At 38.7% G+C, this 21858-nt stretch overlaps 1 protein-coding gene across 2 annotated transcripts in view; it reads right to left on the bottom strand.

Annotated features, from left to right (window-relative positions):
* The window catches only part of PIK3R4 (phosphoinositide-3-kinase regulatory subunit 4), a 207482-nt gene that overhangs the window by 64371 nt on the left and 121253 nt on the right, over positions 1 to 21858 (bottom strand). The window contains exons 2-5 of one of the 2 annotated variants that reach the window (XM_047875522.1): positions 12657 to 12717; positions 9172 to 9459; positions 8157 to 8765; positions 6614 to 7390 (exon numbers count right to left, since the gene is read on the bottom strand). In XM_047875522.1, the coding sequence (XP_047731478.1) occupies positions 6614 to 7346 (733 nt within the window). In that variant the 5' untranslated portion in view covers positions 7347 to 7390; positions 8157 to 8765; positions 9172 to 9459; positions 12657 to 12717. The remainder of the gene's footprint in view (positions 1 to 6613; positions 7391 to 8156; positions 8766 to 9171; positions 9460 to 12656; positions 12718 to 21858) is intronic. The other variant, XM_047875523.1, reaches the window with a different exon arrangement.

The following is a 21858-nucleotide window of genomic DNA, read 5'->3' on the forward strand; positions in this document are numbered from 1 at the left end:
CCCAAATAACCAATGAATCAAAGGGAAATTAGAAAAATACTTTGGATTAATGAAAATGAAAACACAACATAAACATATAGGATGAAATTAACAACTCAGTAAAGAACAGATGTTGGTGAGGATGCGGAGAAAGGGGAACTCTTTTGCACTGCTGGTAGGTATGCAAACTGGTGCAGCCACTCTGGAAAACAGTATGGAGGTTCCTCAAAAAAGTTAAAAACACTAATTTTTTAATTAATTACAATTGAATTACTAGATATTTACCCAAAAGATAAAAAAAATGCTGATTCAAAGAGGCACATGCACCCCAAAGTTTATAGCAGTGCTATCAACAATAGCCAAATATGGACAGAACCCAAATGTCCACTGGATAAAGAAGATGTGGTGTGTATATTTATACACACACACACACACACACACCCAATGGAATACTACTTGATCAAAAAGAATGAAATCTTGCCATTTGCACAATGTGGATGGAACTACAGAGTATTATACTAAGCAAAATAAACCAGTCAGAGAAAGACAGGTGTCATATGATTTCACTCATGTGGAATTTGAGAAACAACAGATGAACACAGAGGAAGGGAAGGTAAAATAAGATAAAAACAGAGAGGGAGGCAAACCATAAGAGACTCTTAAATACAGAGAACAAATTGAGGGTTGCTGGAGGGGAGATGGGTGGGGGGATGGGCTAAATGGGTGATGGGCATTAAGGAGGGCATTTTTTTTTTAATTTTTTTTTCAATATATGAAATTTATTGTCAAATTGGTTTCCATACAACACCCAATGCTCATCCCAAAAGGTGCCCTCCTCAACACCCATCACCCACCCTCCACTCCCTCCCACCCCCCATCAACCCTCAGTTTGTTCTCAGTTTTTAAGAGTCTCTTATGCTTTGGCTCTCTCCCACTCTAACCTCCTCCATGGGTTTCTGTTAAGTTTCTCAGGATCCACATATGAGTGAAAACATATGGTATCTGTCTTTCTCTGCCTGACTTATTTCACTTAGCATAACACTCTCCAGTTCCATCCACGTTGCTACAAAAGGCCATATTTCGTTCTTTCTCATTGCCATGTAGTAAGGGAGGGCATTTTTGAGATGAGCACCAGGTGTCATATGTAAGAGATGAATCACTGGGTTCTACTCCTGAAGCCAAGACTACACTGTATGTTAACTAACTTGAATTCAAATAATAATATAAAAAAAACATACAGGATGCAATAAAACAGTATTTAGAGGAAATATGCAGCTATAAACACCTATGGTAAAAAAGACAGCAAAACAATAACCTAACCTTAAGAAACAAGAAAATTAAACTAACCAAAGCAAACAGAAGGAAAGGAATAATAAATACTTTGGCACAGAAATTTGTGAAACAGAGAATAAAAAACAACGGAGAACACCAACAAAGTCAAAGGTTGGTGCTTTGAAAAGCTCAACAAAATTGACAAACTCTTACAAAGAAGACAAATATCTCAAACTACTAAAGTCAGGCAAAAAAAGGGGGGGAACATACTACCAACCTTACAGAAATGAAAAAGAACTGTATTTTGAACAACTATATACCAACAAATTAGATAACCTAATTTAAATGGACAGATTCCTGGAAAGATACAGATTATCAAAGCTGACTCAAAAAGAAACAGAAAATCTGAATAGACCTTCCAGTCAAGAAATTGAATTAATAATAAACTTTCCACAAAAGAAAAGCCTCAGACAAGATGCCTTAAAAGAGGCTTCGCAGTCTGTCAAATATTAAAATTCTTACCCATTCTTGACAAATTGTCCCCCCAAACACAGGAGAAGAGGGAACACTTCTCAATACAGAATTACCCTGGTACCAAACCAAAGACATCACAAGAAAAGAACACTATAGACCAATATTTCCAATGAATACAGAAACAAAAATCCCCCCCCCCCAAATGCTAACAAGTCCATACGAATAATAAAAAAAAAAAGGAAAGGAAAGAGAAGACACCTGAGCATGTTAGAATGCTGAGCGCCTACTGGTAAATGTGAAGGAAGTGCTGGACTTGGAAAATCATCATTTGCAACCGTCAAGTAAAGACAAGATCAGGCAAGCATCATCAAAAGATGCCAAATCAAGAAGTTGTGATGACTGGCAGTGTATTTGCATGGTCTTAAAAGTTTCTTCCACAGGCTGCTTATTAGTTGCAAGGGACTAAAAAAAACAAAAAACAAAAAAACAAAAAAAACAGGAAGTAGCAATAGAGGGGAGAATCAGGCAAGACCTTGACCAGGTGATCAAAATTAACATCACCAACAAACACCATTTGCCCGTTGATGTGATACTGTGAGATGCATCATCACATATATAGTATACTACTGAGAATGAATAACCTCAATCTATTCAAAAGGAAAAATCACACAAACCCCAAATGAGGTACATTCTATTAAAAAACAAAGAGGTGGAGGTTGCATGAGTGCACACAACCACACACACACACACACACACACACACACAAAATGCAGGTAAAAGCCAGTGAAAACTGAGTAAGGCCTGTATCTAGTTAGCAGTAATGCTCCAATGTCAATTTCGGATTTTGATGTGGCACTACAGTCATATATGGTATCACTAGTGGGGGAAGCTGGGAGAAGCATTCTTCACTATTTTTGCAACTTCTATTGTTTAAGATAAAAAGTATAAAAATAATTTTTAAAAATTTAAGAGGAGATGTATTCTTCAAAAAATGTCAATGTCATGCTGACAAAAAAAAGGCTGTGCAAATGTTCCACACTGGAGTGACTGGGTGCCTCAGTCAGTTAAGTGTCCAACTCTTGATTTTGGCTCAGGTCATGATCTCAGAGTCCCACATCAGGCTCCGCCCTGACAGTGCAAAGCCTGCTTGAGATTCTCTCTCTTCATCTCTCTCTCAAAATAAACAAACATTAAAAAAAAAAAAATGGTCCACATCAAAAAAGAAGGTAAAGAAACATGACAACTAAATACAATACCAAACCCTAGACTGGGTCCTGTCTTGGAGCAGTTAAAATTCTATAAGGGACAATACTGGGTCAAAAACAAAATTAGAATTAAAACTGTAAATTATTTATCAATGTTAAATTTGCTGCAGTTCATAACTGCAACACACAATTACATAAGCGTAGTGTTAGGAAACTAGTATCTTAGGAAATACATACTGAAGTATCTAGAGGTAAAGGGCCATGATGTACAGAACTTAGGAAAAAAATCATGGGGGGTGGGGTGGGGCAGGAGTGCAAAAATAATGTACAAGTAATAAAGCAAGTGGAGCAAAATGTTAACAAATGAATCTGGGGATTTTTTTTTTTTCAAGTTTTTTTTTTTTTTTTAATTTTTATTTTTATTTTTTCAAGTTTTTCAAGTTTGTAAGTTTGAAATAATTTCCAAATAGTCAGAAAGAGAAAGAAACATAGCTATGTTTCACTATTTACAACTGAATTGTGTCTCCCCACACCCCAAAATTCATATATTTAAGCCCTAACACCCAGTACCTGAACCTAACTAAATACAGGTGATAGGGCCTTTAAAGAGGTAATTGAAGCTACATGATGGGGCTCTAGTCATTTTGACTGGTGTCCTTATAAGATGTACCAGGGAAGAGTCCATATGAGTACACAGTGAGAATGTAGCCATCTGCAACACGGAAGAGTGGCTTCAGGAGAAATCAATCCTGCTGGCACCTTGATCTTGGACTTCCAGCCTCCAGTGCTGGAACAAAATAAACTCTTGTTTAAGCTACAAAGGCTGGGGTATTTTGTCATGACAGCCCCAGCAGACTAATACAGAGTTGAATACAGGACTTTTTTCTTGCAATTTTTAGAACGTTGTTCTGGAATAGGTGTTATTAGGTGGTATTTCCCTATGGAACAAATTGTTCAAGGTGTTTTTATCAACACTAAGTCCTTATAATTCAGATATTAGCTCAAATGTTACCTTCTTAGAGAGGTCTTTTCAGACCATTTTATCTAAAGTAGTCTCCTACCAGCCCTTGTCATTAACACTTAGAAGTCCAACTTTTGTCACATTCTTATCACTGATAAAAATTAACTTCCTTACTTGTTTATTCTCTCTCCTCCACTAGAACGTTTTCTGCTCCTTAAGGGCAAAAAAATTGTCAGTCTTATTCACAGCCATACTCCCAACATCTTTACAACAGTGTCTCATACATAATAAACACAGAATGCTCAAATATTTGTCAAGCATATGAATGAAAGATCTCCAGGAAAAAGGCTCCGCCCGTTTATATGACCAGAGAATATATACTATTCTCCTAAACTAGCAGCCAGGAACCATGGATATGCATCAAGATGGGGGAAAGTTAACATTTAAAACCCGAGCTGTAGGAGGTGGACACATCCCACCCACCTCTTTCAAAGAAACGAAAGGGTCTATCTTCAACCAAAACAGCATAGGACTCTAGCCTGGAAAAACAAATACTAAGAATTCTGTTGAAGTTTATGGAACTATAATGCACACAGAAAGGATAAATATACACATCTCATCGACCCTTGAAATTTTAAAACAAACTTCCAGTTAAAAGTCACAGGAATATGTTATGTGCCAATCACACCTCATTTTCTTTTTAAAAAGCCTATATCAAAATAAATAATTTTTAACAAAAATTTTAAGCCTGCAAGTGATGCCAAGGTCAAAACGTGATCACATTTCTACGCTAAAAGAGTCCTATTTACAGAATACTTAGTAAGTTTAAAATGTAAAAATGGTTCAAAATTTAGATGAATTCACTGACCAAAAACTTTGGGACTCTGATGAATTACATTTCTAATCTTGTTATACTTACAGCGTAGAGGCTAACTCTATCTTATCCAAAACACCCCCCTTGGTATTACCTTGGGACATAGATTTGTGAGTGTACCAACACGGGTATAATTCTGTGTAACAACTCTTATTCAATCCCCTCAATGAAATACACTTATTTATTAATTATGTTACTTTTCCTAAGTAATCTAAAAAACAGTTCAATTTAAGTTTTCTCTGCGGCAAACCTACAGGTGGGAAAAAGATTAAACCCAACCTTTGCAAAACTTAAAATGGCACTGATACCAGAGTTCACATGGTATTCCCCAGGATACCATCTTCAGCCCATTTCTCTTCCTAAAAATTCACAGATAATCTGAAATCCATGGCCTGGCTTCAAGTGGTCTGTGTATGATATTAATGCACGGTACTCTCCTCTAGAGAAGGAGGCCACTGATTTCATCAAATTACTTAAGGGGATCCCCAAAAAAGCTTAAGAATCACTTCTTTACAAACTCTCCCTTGTTACAAATCCATTCCCTTGACTACAATTACTACCTATTTCCTGGTAGTATCTCCACCTCTATCCCAAATCTCTAGGCACCAAACTTTTATTATAAATCAACTGTCTGTTGTACATCTTCTCCTGGATATCCCCCAGGCACCTTCAACTCAATGTATCTAAGAGACTTCATCATGTTCCCATCCCCTCTACCTGTTCTTCCTCCTATGTCTCCAATGTCAGTGACCATCACCCATCATCCATCACCCGGATCCACCCAGTTCCCCAAGCTAGAGTGAAAGAAGTGTTCTTGACTTGACCCCCCATCAATCACCAAGTCCTAACAATTCTACCTACTATCTCTGAAGCATTATTCTTCACCACTCTCTCTCCAATTCTGTCACAACTTTAAGCCAGTCAGGGTCCCGTCCTACCTGGATGGTGGTAGTTTACTTGTAGCTGGTTTTCTGGGCTCCAGGGTAGCTCCCCTGCAACCCATTTTCCATCCCATTTACCAAAGATACATATCTGATAATATCCCTGTAGGCTAGCAGGGGCCTGCCGGACCCTTTCTGATCTGGGGCTTGTTTACCTCACACTCTATACTTTATGTTCCAGATAAACTACTTCAAGTGTCCTAATAAATCAGTGCATCATGCTCTGGTCTTCAAGACTTTGTATAAGCAACACCCTCTGCCTGAAACAAACTACCCTTACCACAGCTAGCTCCCAATCATCTTTCAGGTCTCAGTTTAAGTATCATCCTTCCAATAAAGAGGCCTTTCCTGATCCTGCCTCTCTATCCATCAATACCATGGAGACTAATTTAAATATTTATCGGTTCCTGTAATAGCACCTGGTTCTTATCACGACCATAGCAAATCACATTGCACTAAAGCGTCCTTTTTCAATAACGCATCTATCTCCCCATTAAACATAAAACACCTTGAGAGACAGAACTATTCATCTGTCTCTAGTGCCTAAGACAGTGCCTGGGGGCACCTGGCAGGCTTGGTAGGTAGAGCATGTGACTCTTGATCTCAGGGTCGTGAATTCAAGCATGTTGTGGATAGACTTTAAAAAAAAAAAAAAAAGTGCCTGATACAAAAAGAAGAATTCAAATATTTCTTAAATATTTGAATGACTTATGCATTTGAATGACTCTGCATTTCATAGGTATTTAAACATGTCCAATGAAAGACTGCTGTATCTATCTGAATAGTGTATGAGGTACCAAGAAATTAATTTTTCAACATATGGGATTTTTAAAAAGCTACATTTCGATGTTCAAGAGTTAAAATATACGCACATCCCCCCCTTGGCAAATCTGACCAATTCAAATACCTGCTGAAAAGATGTCCATTGCCCGCTTCAACTCTCCTCTTGTTCTCTGATTACTGTTCAAGTCTACAAGTGGAGTTGAAGGATCTCTCATATATTCTAACTCAGTGGCAAACAATCCACCATCAACAAAACGTTCAGGAGCAATGTAACAAGTTCTCCTCCGTGAAGTGTCAAAGAAATAGTTGAAATCTGCAGGGTTGTCCTCTGGAAGGTAAGTGGGCTTAAAACTGGCAAAATCAGTTAGAAGGACCCAATTCCAACTGGTAACCATTACATTCTCAGTCTTGATGTCCCCATGACGGACCCCAGATTTGTGTGCTTGGTCCACAGCTGTTAGGATCTGGAAAGCAATCCAACGCTTCTCTATATTGTTTAAGAACGGACGAGTACTGATGCGATCATAGAGGTTGTCTCGCACATACTGCCTAAAGAGCATGGCTGCTTTCTCAGATGCTTTTTCTGCTGCTTTCTGAAAAGGTAGACAGTTCTGTGCAGAATGAAGCCTGATTTTCAGTTCCTCCAGCTCCTGTTTATAGCTGGTTAAAGGCAACGTAGGATCCTGAATTGCAAAGACCTTCACAACCACTAGGCCTTCTCGGTGCTTTGCTCGAGCAACTTTAAAAAACCGAGTGCTCCCCAGGCTCTTATCATATTCAAAGTCATGGATGTCTGAGAAATAACTTTCCACAGAAAGGATCTGGGAAGGAGCAATGCCAGCGAGCTGATTTCCCATGATGGCAGCAAGCACCTCCGGGTCAGTAAGTCAGGATACAGCCCCTATTAAAAAAAAAAAAAAAAAAAAAAAAAAAGAAAGAAAGAAAGAAAGAAAGAGAGAAAGAAAGAGAAAAAGAAGAAAAGAAATAAGCAATGAAACACCATTGTTTATGTATTCTCTTCCTAAAAGACAGATGCACTCACTATATTTCTCTTCCACTGAGAGCACCCTATCTAGTGTCGCAGGCAGTCTCTAAATTTTAGACACATTTATCTAAAAAGATCTTGTTGTTTTATGTTGTCCTTCCAGAACCTGAGCTATATTTAAATAGACCTCTTCAATATTAAGCTGAAAATGTTAGAATGTGCATTTTCTGCTTTTTAAATTTAAAAATTAATGAGCCTTTACTCTGTGTTCAGCATTGTGCTTGGGGCTATGAAGGTCACAACAGTACTATATGAGACAGTCTTTGTCCAAGAAGAACCTGGAGTCTTGGATGTAAGACGCAAACACATTAAAAACTTAAGACTAAAAATCGCCTAATACAAATAGATTTACTGAACTCCTCAAAGACCAACCTAAGATCCAAAAAAATCAGTAACTCCTGGGCCCTTCCAGTCTAATTCCAGTGTTTCTTCCCATGAGCAAACAGAAGGCATAAAGTTGTCTCATGGGCAACAACAGGGAAGAACCCTCGGCAAAGATGTTAAAGAAAAGTAAACCGAAATACACACTTGCCAAACGAACCCAGGGTTCTCCTAGCTCGTATTTTGCAGTTAATAAAAGACACACATACACACACGGCCATGCGCACATATAAATATTTACCCCAGGACTCTGTAAAGTGTCACAAGTTGGTCACTAGCTCACACTGAGGTCATGACGGGTCACTTCAGGGTCTGAGATTGGGGGTCAGCAGCCGGGCAAGTCTTCGGTATTAAGGATCTTCCTTCAAAAGCAGGAGGTGGGGCGTTGGGGGAGGGACGCCGAAAAATGCCAATCTCCAGAAACCACGGTGGCCCGCAGCGGAGAAGGGGGAACGTGCCGCAGATGAACGAAGCCAAGCTGAAGCGATTCCAGATACCCCGGGAGTTGCCCCCGCCAGCCCCCTACTCTGCCCGGGGAGCCACGCGTTCGTGGGCCTCGCCTTCCCCTCGTGCGGATCTCCGGACCTTCGAAGGCCTCTAGACTCCTGGAGGGCCTCACCACCAGGAGGGGAGATGGGACTCGGGATAGAACGGGAGGCCGCCAGTTCCAGGGAAACACTTCTCCAGCTGAGGCAGACACAAACGCCGAACTCCCGGGAAAGCTGCCGGCTCTGACCTCATTCCGGTCTCAGAGCGGAAGTGACGACGGAGAGAGGTTTAAGGAAGCAAGCGAATGGTGGTGGAATTGGTTGCTAGGAAACGAGGAAGGGGCGTGGCTTCACGCTGACGCCTGGAGGAAGAAAATAAAACGTGCTGTCAATTTATTCTCCACCCTGGTCTTCTACCTATCGTTCCCTGAACTCTGTGGCTTCTGACGTCCCCGGAACAGAGTTCTTTAAGAGAATTCACAGGTTTATTTAGGAAGGTTAATATATCCCCCAGCTGAATTTTTAAGAGCTTTACTTGAGATATAATTTGCATACGATAAAGTACACCTGTTTAAAATACACAACTCAGTGGCTTTTTATATATTTACAGAGTTGTTCAATCATCTCTATAATTTAATTTTAGAACATTCTCATTACTCCCCAAAATAAATTCAGTACTTATAAGCAGTCACTCCCATTATCTCCCTTTCTCCTACCCCTCCCAGCACTAAGCAATCACGAATCGACTTTCTATTTCTATGGACTTACCTATTCTGGATATTTCATATACGTGGTATACAATATGTAGTCTTCCCGACTGACTTTTTTCACTTCACATGTTTTTGAGGATTATCTCTGCTGTAGCTTGTATCAGTACTTAATTTCTTTTTATTGCCAAATATTCTGTTGCATATATATTCCACATTTTGTTTATCCATTCATTGATTGATGAACACCTGGGTTCTATCTACTTTTTGGTTATTACAATAACACTTCTATGAACATTCCTGTAGAAGGCTTTGTGTGGTCATGTGTTATTTCCTCTAGGGTAAGCACCTAAGAATGGAATTATGAAATCATATGGTAACTCTATGTTTAACATATTGATAAACTGTCAAACTGTTTTCCAAAGTTGCTGCACCATTTTTTAAATGTTTATTATAATTTTTGAGAAAGAGAGAGAGGGCATGAACAGAAGTAGGGCAGGGAGTGGGGGATGGGCGGGGGACACAGAATCCGAAGCAGGCTCCAGGCTCCGAGCTGTCAGCACAGAGCCGGACTCTGGGCTCGAACCCATGAACTGTGAGATCATGACCTGAGCTAAAGTCGGATACTTAACCAACTGAGCCATCCAGGCACCCCTAAAGTTGCTGCACCATTTTACATTCCTACCAGCAATATGTGAGGGTTTGATTTTCTCCATATTGTTACTGACTCTTGTTTGTTTCTTTTGGATTAAAGCCATCCTAATGGGTGTGAAGTATCTCACTGTGGTTTTTATTTGCATTTTCCTAACGACTAATGATGTTAATCATCTTTTTGTGTGCTTATTGGCCACTCATATATCTTCTTTAGAGAAATATCTCTCCAAATATTTTGCCCATTTTTTCATTGGGTTATTTGTCTTTTTATTATTGAGTTTTAAGAGTTCTTTATATACTCTGGGTACAAGTCCCTTATCAGATTTGCAAATAGTTTTTCTCTGTGTTGTCTTTTCACTTTCTTCGTGTTGTCCTTTGAAATATTTTAACACAAAACATTCTAGCACAAAATATTTTAACCCAAAGCTGAATTTTTTTTCTGTCATCCTTTTAAAATCCCCTCCTCCCTTATTTCCCATCTCAGGAGGCAAGAGTACCACCCACTGGATTCCTCAAACTTCCAATTTAGAAGTCATTAAGTCATCCTTGACATCTTTCTACTCTCTCCCTCTTTCGTCAACCCCCACCATCACCATTCAATAATCATCTGCTCCTAATGATTCAGCCTCCAAAACATGCCTTAAAGTTATCCACTGCCATCTCTCCAGGGCTTAGTCCAAGCCATCATTGTTGCAACGTGTAGATTTTGAAACCTACTCAGAAAAGGCATTCCCCACCTACAATATTATTTTTTGTACTTCTTTCATGATTTCTTCTGGATCTTTTGTGACTCCATTCTGTGTCCTGAAATTTCTGAGGTACGGGTCCAGCTTAATTTTCTCTCAAGAAGGATACTCAAGAAGGTATCCAAAAATGTTAATAAGTAATCCATTTTCCCCAAACTCATTTGAAATGTCATATTTACCACATACAAATTTCCTTTATATATTTGGGTGGATCTTCTGCTGGACTTTCTCTTCTATACATTGAGTTGTCATTCAAGTCATCTACATTGTTTTAATCATTGTAAAATGTTTTAATGTCTAACATGTCTACTACTAATGTTTTTTTAAGATACAACTATAATCATAAGGATTATACTTCCAGGTTCTGCCTCCTGATTTTAGGCTAAAGCTAAAAATCTTTAGCTTGGCCTGCAAGACCCTGCATGATCTGACGCCTAACCACACCCCCCACCATAACTGGCATCACTCACTGCCCCTCTTAGTCCCCCACAGTGGCCTCCCTTTGTTCCTAACTGTCAAGCTTCCCTCTACCACTTGGCCTTCACATTTACTCCTTCCTCTGTTTGGAACACCCTTTCCCCCACTCTTTACATAGCAAAACTTGGGGCGCCTGGGTGGCTCAGTCGGTTAAGCGGCCGACTTCAGCTCAGGTCACAATCTCGCGGTCCGTGAGTTCGAGCCCCGCATTGGGCTCTGGGCTGATGGCTCAGAGCCTGGAGCCTGCTTCCGATTCTGTGTCTCCCTCTCTCTCTGCCCCTTCCCCGTTCATTCTCTGTCTCTCTCTGTCTCAAAAATAAATAAACGTTAAAAAAATTTTTTTAATTATATAGCAGAACTTACTCTTCTTTCCAGTCTCAGATTAAGTGCCAATACTTCTGGAAGGTCTTTCTTGAAGTCTTCCCACAACCACCATTACATAATCTCATGGACAATGAACTTTTTTCTTCATAGCATTTATTACCATTGGAATCATTTCATTTTTGAGAGATGGGAACTATTTGTTTAATGGATGTTTTCCCACCGCACCATAAACCCCATGAGGTTAGTGGTTGTGTAATTCTTATTCACCAAGGTATCTTCAACAACTAGAACAGTTTCTGACACACAGTAGACATTCAATAGATATTTGAATCAGTGGATATTGCCTTATAAGGTTTGTGACCATTAGGGCCAAGATCATGAGTTCTAGGACTAGGAATATATAAGAATTGCTACACACACACAGTTGTTTAGCAGATAATATTTTAGGATTATGTTTATATCTCAGAAGTTGAATTCCATGTATGTAGGTGCTTTAAACATCTCTTCAACAGAGAACCCATGGTATAGAAATGAGATAAATCTGTCTCAATTTAGATCAATCATGCATTTTCCCCACGTTTTGTGAAATAATTCATGAACTATTTTTCAATGCCTTGTATAAGAACTTCTATGGCTTTCTTTCCTTTTATTTCTTTCTTTTTTTTTTCTTTTTTTTTTTTCTTTCTGTTTTTAAGCAGCAATCATGGCTGCCCAGGAGGTTTTTGGTTTTTTGGGTTTTTTTTTTTTTTTTAAAGGAATCTCACCTAGTCCTTTTGAGGATAAATAAAAAAAATAAAATTTGCTTGCCACTGGTGGAGTATAAAGAGTAAAGAGCCAGCAAACACTCTTCTATCCTCTGGTCAACAGCCTCTCAGATGCATTGTGGCAGCAATGGCTAACTCCCTTCTACAGAAAATAGATGTCACAGAAGAGTATCTGTATAGGAACACCCCACCCCTTGCATATGAGGGGGGCCAAATGACTAGCTCTCTACTAGGAAGTATAAGTGGAAGTTATGTATTTCACTTCCAGGTCAAGGAAGTTAAGAGGTGAATGACCTTCTCTGCTCTCTCTTTGCTTCAGCCTAGATGCAGGGAACTTCAAGGCCTTAGGTAATGCCAGAGCCACAAGATGGTAGGAGCCTATGTTCCTGAATCACAACCTGGAGAAAGACCACCTGTTAAATAGGAATACCCAAACAGGACTTTTATATAAGCAAACGTAAACTCCTATGTATTAAGTCAGTGAAATGTTGACATCATTTGCTACAGTTGTTAGTCTTACCTTAACCAATACATTCATCTTCCAAATCTCTATCATTCCTTGCCTCTTCTGGGCTACTCACCTCACCAGTGCACTTCCAATCCTGTGAGGTATCCATGTGGATTCCCTGTAATCCTTGCATCCTAAGGAAAAGGAGTAAAAGAGAATTCCTAATGTAATAGTAAACATTTTCTTTTTTTTGTAGAAATTGCCAGCTAACAGAGGGAAAGGGAATCATAGGAAATTATCACTGTGTAACTGCAATATAATAATTGATTGCCACAAAGACTATCAATGGATTCTACATGCATCGGGCAGAAAGGGTTGGGGCAACAAGATAGACTCATGTGTCCAAGGAATAGCTACAGATTACTTTCTAGATCAGGAAGCGTGGAGAATGAATCTTTTCATTCATTTAGTGGGAAATGCTGGCAGTGAACCCTTTATCAAAGTGATCAAACTTAATATTGCTAAGAGTAGGTATTGCAAGTAGTATTGCAAGGCTCCTGATATAATGCAATGGACAGTACACAGTATCACCCAGGAAGCATTCTTACCAAGAATGTTTAACTTGAATCTAATCAAGCCTCTAGACCTCACTGTCCAATATGATAGGCACTAGCCATATCTGACTATTGAGCACTCGAAGTGTGGCTACTCCAAATTGAGATGTGCTGTAAGCGTGTAAAAAAAACACACAGGATTTAAAGAACTTAGCACAAAAAAAAAATGGAAAAAAGTATCATTGATAGCTTTTAATATTGATTATATATTAAAATAATATTTCAGATATATTGGTTTAAATAAATATCTTATTAAAACTAATCTGTTTTTTTTTTTTACTTTTTAAAGTGTAGCTACCAGATGACTTTAAATTTTATAAGTGGCTCATGCTATATTTTTATTTGATAGCCTTTCTCTGGACTGAACTTCAGCTTATAAAAAGTAAGAGATAGAGGAATAATTTAAGCAATACCATCAGGAAACAATCTGACAAACCCAGAAAATGGAACATCAGCCTGGATTCTTCAAAAAGTCAATACTATGAAAAACATGGAGAGACTTTTCTAGAGTAAAAGACTCAAAGAGACATAAGACTCAAATGCAATGTACAAACCTCAACCTGACCCAAGATTAAAAAAGCTATGAAGATATTTCATGCATATTTGGGGAAATTTAAATATGGACTGAATATTTCAGAGTGAAAGAAATGGCAGAAAATGTTATTAAAATTGGTAATTATTTCATTCTGCTATCACTTCCCTGTATCTTATTTAAAAACACCTAAGCTGCCTGACCTACAGCTGTTTCATAATTATATAAGGGATTAGTAGACAGAGAGAGAGCTAGCCCCCAGTTACCTTCAAATGTCTAATGTTAGGTGAAACTTTATTCTTGAAAAAATGGGAATGCAAAGGCTAAACCAAGTTGGTTTTTTTTTTTTTTTAATATTTATTCATTTTTTGAGAGAGATAGAGAGTGAATGGGGAGGGGCAGAGAGAGAGAGAGGAAGACACAGACTGTGAAGCAGGCTCCAGGCTCTGAACTGACAGCACAGAGCCCTACACGGGGCTCCAACTCACAGACCACGAGATCATGACCTGAGCCAAAGTCGAATGCTTAACCAACTGAGCCACCCAGGCACCCCTAAACCAAGTTTTTAAAAGAAGATGATAGTTGTCCTGAAAATCAAATAATTTTAATGATAATAAGTCCTATAAGATAAAGTACAGGGTGTGTGAGATGATGTAATGGGGGGAGGGGTGCATTTAGGGAGGAGCTTCCTGAACTGTTGGCATTTAATCCGGGACTTGAAAGATGAGCAAGTTTTGGTTACAAAAAGAGTAGGGGAAAGAATCTTCTAAGCAAAGGAAAGAGTAAATGTGAAGGCCTCCTGGTGGGGAGAAGTTTGACAGGTTAGAAGCCAAGAGGCCATTGCAGGGGCCTGAGAAGGACAGTGAGAGATGATGGATGTGGGCAAACAGAATCCATCTAGAGTGCCGTTCCTCTACTTTGCCACTTTTTTTTCCACTTCTACTCCTGTACCAATTCTCTCCCACAAAGGATTTGAACTGACTTTACAAGTTTAAGTCAGATGATGAAAAGGGAAACAATAGAGGGTTATTAAAGGAGCAAAGAAATAGTACTTTAACTTCAGATGAGTTTTCTATTTAGCTTTGAAATTACGACAACAAATCCCAAAAAGTAAATTTGTGGTTCACATAGTTCTCATTGTCTGGTAAAGAAAAACAGACTAATTAACATAGGAAAAAAAACCACACATTTTCCCTAGACCAACTTCAAGGTGAGATTTCTTTCTTTGAGTCTTTGTAGAAAAGACACCAGTTATCAAGTTAAGTAGGCACCATGAATATAATTTTTCTAGTGTTGAGTAAATTGTTCAGCAAATATGGTGCCTACTAGTTGGGCCCCATTCAATAGCATGCTTAGAGCATCTTCTGTTTTTCTAGATACTTGATCTCCATCTAACTTCCCTCTTAGGTGACTTTTTCTAGTTCTGTGTATTTAAATATCAATATGCTGATAATGCTATTTTTTTTTTCTCTCAAACCCTTACCTGGCCCCTGAGCTCATGTATCCAGTATCCTTTTGACTTTTATACTTGAGCTTGTAGTAATAACTTGCTAAGTTGGGGGGAGCTAAGATGGCATCATAGTAGGAGGACCCTAGGCTTGTCTCTCCTTTAAACACAGCTAGATAAATATCAAATCATTCTAAATACGCAAGAAATCAACCTGAGGACTGACAGAACAAACTGCATAACCAAAGGGAGAGAAGAGATCACATCAAGGAAGGCAGGAAGTATGGAGATGTGGTTTGAGGGAGAAAAGAATCACGGATGTTGCAGAGGGGAGGAAGCCCTGGTTGCAGAGAAATGCAAGGGGGGTGGGGGGAGAGAAAGAAAGAGAGAGAGAGGCACCCAGGGCAAGGCACAAGGAGAACATTTCCCCAAAGGCAGGCTGGGAAAATGAAAGGGACTGATTTTCATGAGTTTTTGTAACCATGGGGATTTAAGACTGGGATTTTAGGGGTCTGTGGGCTTGGCTGGGATAGAGCCCAGAAGGTGCTGCCCTACTCCTGGAGAGAAGGCAAGCAAGCAACCCTAGGGCTGACAGCAAGATCTGAGAGGATCACCTAAGGAACACAAGGAGGAAATTGTTCATTCTTCTTGGAGCACATCTGAGATAGGTGGCATTCGCAGAGTCACCTCTCCAGGGTCGAAAGAGCCAAGCTGCCATTTCCCTCCCCCAGCCCTCAACATAGGCCCGGACACACCTGTTGAGGGTGGCTAACCCAGACACTGGCTGTTTAGGCTGCTTTGCTCCAAATCCCATGTGCCTGTGTTCTGGCACAGCTCCCTTACTCGATCAAACCTGCAACAGTCCCAGCATGGACAGACCCTTTCCCAGAGGACCAGCACCAGTCCCTGCCACACCAGGTCCCTAAAGGTTGGAGTTTTAAAAGTCAGCAGGCTTGCCTGGGAGAGAGTCCAGAGGGTTCTGCGCTGCTCCTGGAGAGAAGGCAGGCAAGCAACCCAGAGACAACATAAGACAGAAATCTGAAAAATGCCTGGGATACATGAGGGGAAATTATTTGCTCTTCTGGGGTGCTTCCCTGAGAGCAGCAAGCACTGAGTCCCTCTCCAGGGACAAAGAAGCTGGCTGGGGCCATTTCCTTCCTGTGTCCTTCAGCATAAACCAACTTCAGTAAATAGAACAGCGCCAACACTGGCTGCCCAGCCTGCTTACACCAAGTCCTGCCCTCTTGCACCCTGCTGTTACTGCTTTTTTCCTGTAAGTGTGCCTAAGGACCAACACAGTGGACCCTGTCCCCAGAAGACCAGCAGAAACCTCTGCATGCACCACATCTACCAACCATAGAGTTCTGCAAGGCTTCAGTTCTACTGGAAGAAGCATGAGATCTCATTTAACAAGCACTAGAGCACACCTCATTAAAATGTGCCATACTCTGGCCAAGGTCCAAATACTGCCCACTACAGGCAAGGAGAACCTCTGCAAATGACTGACCTGAGGGATAGAGCAGCCAAAGCATAGCAGTAGAGTCCACACAGCATATACCAAGACATTCCCTGAAGCACCAGGCCCTGGAAATCATATGACCTCTTCTTCATAAAGCAATTACTCTCAGGAACAAGAAATATAACAGGCTTTTTTAACACAGAAAAGACAGAGACCTAGACAAAATGCCAAGATGCAGTTATTCACCCCAGAAGAAAGAACAAGAAAAGATCACAGCCATAGATCTAATCAAAACAGATATAAGTAATATACCTGATGGAAAACTTAAGGCAACAATCATAAGGATACTCACTAGGCTTGAGAAAACTATGGAAGACATCAGGAAAACTCTATTGCAAAGATAAAAAGCTAAAAAACAGGCAGAAATGAAAAATGCAATAAATGAGATTCAAAACCAGCTGGATGTAATGACCACAAGGATGGAAGAAACAGAGGAATGAATAAGTGATATTAAAGATGGTTATAGAAAATAATGAAGCTGAACAAAAGAGAGAAAGGAAAATCATGGATCACAAGAGTAGACTTAGGGAACTCAGAGACCCCATCAAATGTAGTAACATTCATATCATAGGAGTCCCAGAAGAAGAAGAGAGAGAAAAAGCATTTGACAAAGTACAACATCAATTCAAGATAAAACCCCTCAACAATGTAGGGACAGAGGGAATATACCATACCCTAACATCACAAAGGCCATATATGAAAGATCGGTAGCTAATATCATACTCAATGGGGAAGAATTGAGAACTTTCCCCTATGGTAAGGAACAAGACAGGGAGGTCCACTCTCTCCACTGTTATTTAACATAATACTGGAAAACTTCATGTAGAAAACGCTAAAGACTCCACCAAAAAATTGCTAGAACTGATACACAAATTCAGTAAAGTTGCAGGATATAAAATCAGTGCACAGAAATCTGTTGCATTTCTACACACTAATAATGGAAGCAGCAGAAAGAGAAATCAAGGAATCAATCCCATTGACAATTGTACTAAACACCATAAGATATCTAGGAATAAACCTAACCAAAGAGGTAAAATATCTGTATTCTGAAAAGTGTAGAAAACTGATAAAATATATTGAAGATGACACAAATAAATGGAAAACCATTCCATGTTCATGGATTAGAAGAAAAAATATTGTTAAAATGTTTATACTACCCAAAGCAATCCACACATTTAATGCAATCCCTATCACAATATCACCAATATTTTTCACAGAGCTGGAACAAACAATCCTAAAATTTGTATGGAACCACAAAAGACCCCAAATAGCTAAAGAAATCTTGAAAAAGAAAAACAAAGCTGGAGACATCATAATTCCAGATTTCAAGTTACATAACAAAGCTGTAGTGATCAAGACAGTATGGTACTGGCACAAAAACAGACATGAAGATAAATGGAACAGAATAGAAAACTCAGAAATGGACCCACAACTGTATGGTCAACTAATCCTTGACAAAGCAGGAAAGAATATCCAATCAAAAAACGACAGTCTCTTCAACAATTGGTGATGGGAAAACTGGATAGCCACATGCAAAAGAACAAAACTGGACCACTTTCTTACACCGTACACAAAAATAATCTCAAAATGGATGAAAGACCTAAATGTGAAACAGGAAGCCATAAAAATCCTAGAGGAAAACACAGGCAGCAACCTTTTTGACCTCGGCCACAGCAACTTCTTACTAGGCACATCTCTAGAGGCAAGGGAAACAAAACTAAAAGGCAACCTTCAGAATAGGAGAAGATATTTGCAAATGACATACCTGATAAAGGATTAGTTTCCAAAATCTATAAAGAATTTATAAAACTCAACACCCAAAAACCAAATAATCCAGTTAAAAAGTGGGCAAAAGACATGAACAGACATTTTTCCAAAGAAGACATACAGATGACTAACAGACACAACAAAAGATGCTCAACATCACTCATCATCAGGGAAACACAAATCAAAACTACTATGAGATATTATCTTACACCAGTCAGAATGGCTAAAATTAACAGCACAGGAAACTACAGATGTTGGGGAGGATGTGGAGAAAGGGGAACCCTCTTACACTGTTGGTGGGAATACAAACTGGTGTAGCCACTCTGGAAACCAGCATGGAGTTTCCTTGAAAAATTAAAAATAGAACTACCCTACGATCCAGAAATTGCGTTACTAGGTATTTATCCAAAGTATACAAAAATACTGATTCAAAGTATACATGCATCCAGATGTTTATAGCAGCCTTATCAACAATAGCCAAATTATGGAAAGAGCCCAAATGTCCATTAATTGATGAATGGATAAGGAAGATGTGGTGTATATACATATATATATATATATATATATGTATATACATATATGCACACACACACACACACACACATATATATATACACACCAGTTAGAGAAAGACAAATACCGTATGATTTCACCCATATGTGGAATTTAAAAAACAAAACAGATGGACACGGGAGAGAAAAAAGAGAGAGAGAGAGGTGAACCAGGAAATAGACTCTTAACCACAGAGAACAAACTGAGGGTTACTGGAGGGGAGGTTGGAAGGGGAATGGGTTAAATGAGTGATGGGCATTAAGGACAGCATATGTTGTGATAAGCAGTGGGTGCTATATGTAAGTGATGAATCACTAAATTCTGCCCCTGAAACTAATATTACACTGTATGTTAACTAACTGGAATTTATTTATTTATTTATTAATTTTTTTTAACGTTTATTTATTTTTGAGACAGAGAGAGACACAGCATGAACGGGGGAGGGGCAGAGAGTGAGAGGGAGACACAGAATCGGAAGCAGGCTCCAGGCTCTGAGCCATCAGCCCAGAGCCCGACGCAGGGCTCAAACTCGCGGACCGCGAGATCGTGACCTGAGCTGAAGTCGGACGCTTAATCGACTGAGCCACCCAGGCGCCCCTGGAATTTAAATAAAATCTTGAAAAAAATAATAAAATCTCCCACTTATATAGGGCTTAAAACGTGCCAGATATTAATTCATTTAAACTGCCAATTAATTCCACAAAGTAGATGCCATTACATCCCCATTTTTCCAAAGATAAAATGGAGACAGAGGTAAATAACTTACCTAAGATCACATTCTCAGTAAGTCAAAAGTAGTAGATGAGAAACACAAAGATACTGATGTGTTAAACAAGAACATGTGCTAGTTTTTGAGTACACAACAATATTTGGCCAGGCAGTAAGTTCATTGGTGGTCTGTTCATTAATGAGTTTTTTTAATGATCATTGTTCTTAGGCTCAGCATTGTAACTTTGGGCATTAGATAATAAATACATGAGAAATGAAGAGTCCCTGTAGCACCATTACAACATGACTGAGATGATGAGATATAATGGTACTAAATGAGATAATGCCAACATGTATAGGATTTTTATGCATTCAAATGCGTGGGTATGTCCATTTGAAAGACAATATACCAATGTTAAAAGAAATTCTCTCTCATTGGTTTCTATTTTTTAAAGTTAAAATTTTAAATGCTAATTTTCTATATGTATTACTCTTTTGTCTTACAGTTAATATGTTTTATTATAGATATGTGAGAAAACATAAAAAAGGGACAGATGTATAAGTCTGGTAATACTTTAGTGTGTATCTATTCTTCCACATTTTTTTAAATTTCTAGTTGTTCATATTTATTTTTCACAAAAATGGGCTCGTACTATATATGTTGATTAACCAATGAAAATTTCACCCAGTTTGGAAACCTGAGATGTATAATGTATATGAGTTATAATAAGATGGATGAGCTTATGAGTATATAGAAGACCTTATATATCTATACATTGTATTGGTCAATGTTTTTATGAATATTTGACCAAGATAAATGATCATTTCTGAAGTCATTTCAGACACTTCAGACTCCTCCAAGAAACTTCTCCCTTGCCTGCCTCTTGCACAGAGGTTGTGAAAGCTGTATATTTGTCTTCCCAGTCTCCCTTGCACTAGGAATGGCCATGGGATTTTTTTTTTTTTTGTCCAACAAGATATAAGGAGAAATCTGCTGGCACCACCTTTTCCCCTCTGACCTTCCAACATTGATGACATATGAGATCTTCAGAGCTACAGTATCTATAATATTACCATGATCCAAGAGGCATGAGGGAAAGGCAAAGATAATCCCAATAATGTTGGCCCTAATAGTGGTCAAGCCTCTGAACCAATGTCAGTGGTCCCAGTCTTCAAATTTCTGATTGCATGAGAAAAATAAACATTTGTTTAAGCCACTGTTGCCTGGATTTTCTATTACTTATAACCAAAAATCTTTTTTAACTGATAGAATCCTGTAAAAAGTTAACTAATTTATTTTATTCTAGAATTTTAAAGTCACTTAATTCCAGGGGACACCAGTGTTGAGTTTGCAATTATACTGAAGATGACTTTCATATTACAGTGTGACCTTTACAGTCTCTTGTTTGTAGCAGGCAAGTATGCCCATGTGGCTTAAAAAATAAAACTAAACTCATGGCCTTTAGTTCATGTGTTTCTAACAGCTGAATATGGTTTGCTTGTAGGAATATAAATTCCCCTAAAATGTTAATTGATGCAGTTTGACAGTGCTTGCCATATCATGAATCAACATCGTGATGTTTCTGTGGACTAGTGATAAAGGTGATGGTATAGAGAAGAATCTGGTAGTTATAGTATAGGTATGTTTGTTTTGAATGTTTTGTTTTTAATGGAATTCAGGAAGATTGAGACTTATTTCTTTTAGGAATCGGAATACTTGTGCGTTGAAGGGAGAGACAGTATAACATCAGTATTAGGGGCTAATCCTAATCCTATTCAAGTAATATTATACCCTCTTAATTGCTTATATATGTATATAATGCACATTAGGGAACTGATTTAACCTACATGTTTTGAGTTTTTTAATTTTAATTCCAATATAGTTAACACACAGCATTATATATTATATTAGTTTCAGGTATACAAGATAGTGACTCAACAATTCTATATACCATTATTCAGTTCTCATCATGATAAGTGTACTCTTAATCCCCTTCACCTATTTTACCCATCTCCCCACCCACTTCCCCTCTAATAACCAGTTCGTTCTCTATAGTGAAGAAGCTGTTTAGCTACATGTTTTAATTATCTATTGCTGTATAAGAAATTATCTCAAGATAGTGGTTTAAAATAAAAAGAATTTACTATCTCTCATGGTTTCTGTGGACCTGGAATTCAAACAGGGAGAGCTTATCT

Source organism: Prionailurus viverrinus, chromosome C2 (assembly GCF_022837055.1).
Source record: "Prionailurus viverrinus isolate Anna chromosome C2, UM_Priviv_1.0, whole genome shotgun sequence".
Taxonomy (NCBI): domain Eukaryota; kingdom Metazoa; phylum Chordata; class Mammalia; order Carnivora; family Felidae; genus Prionailurus; species Prionailurus viverrinus.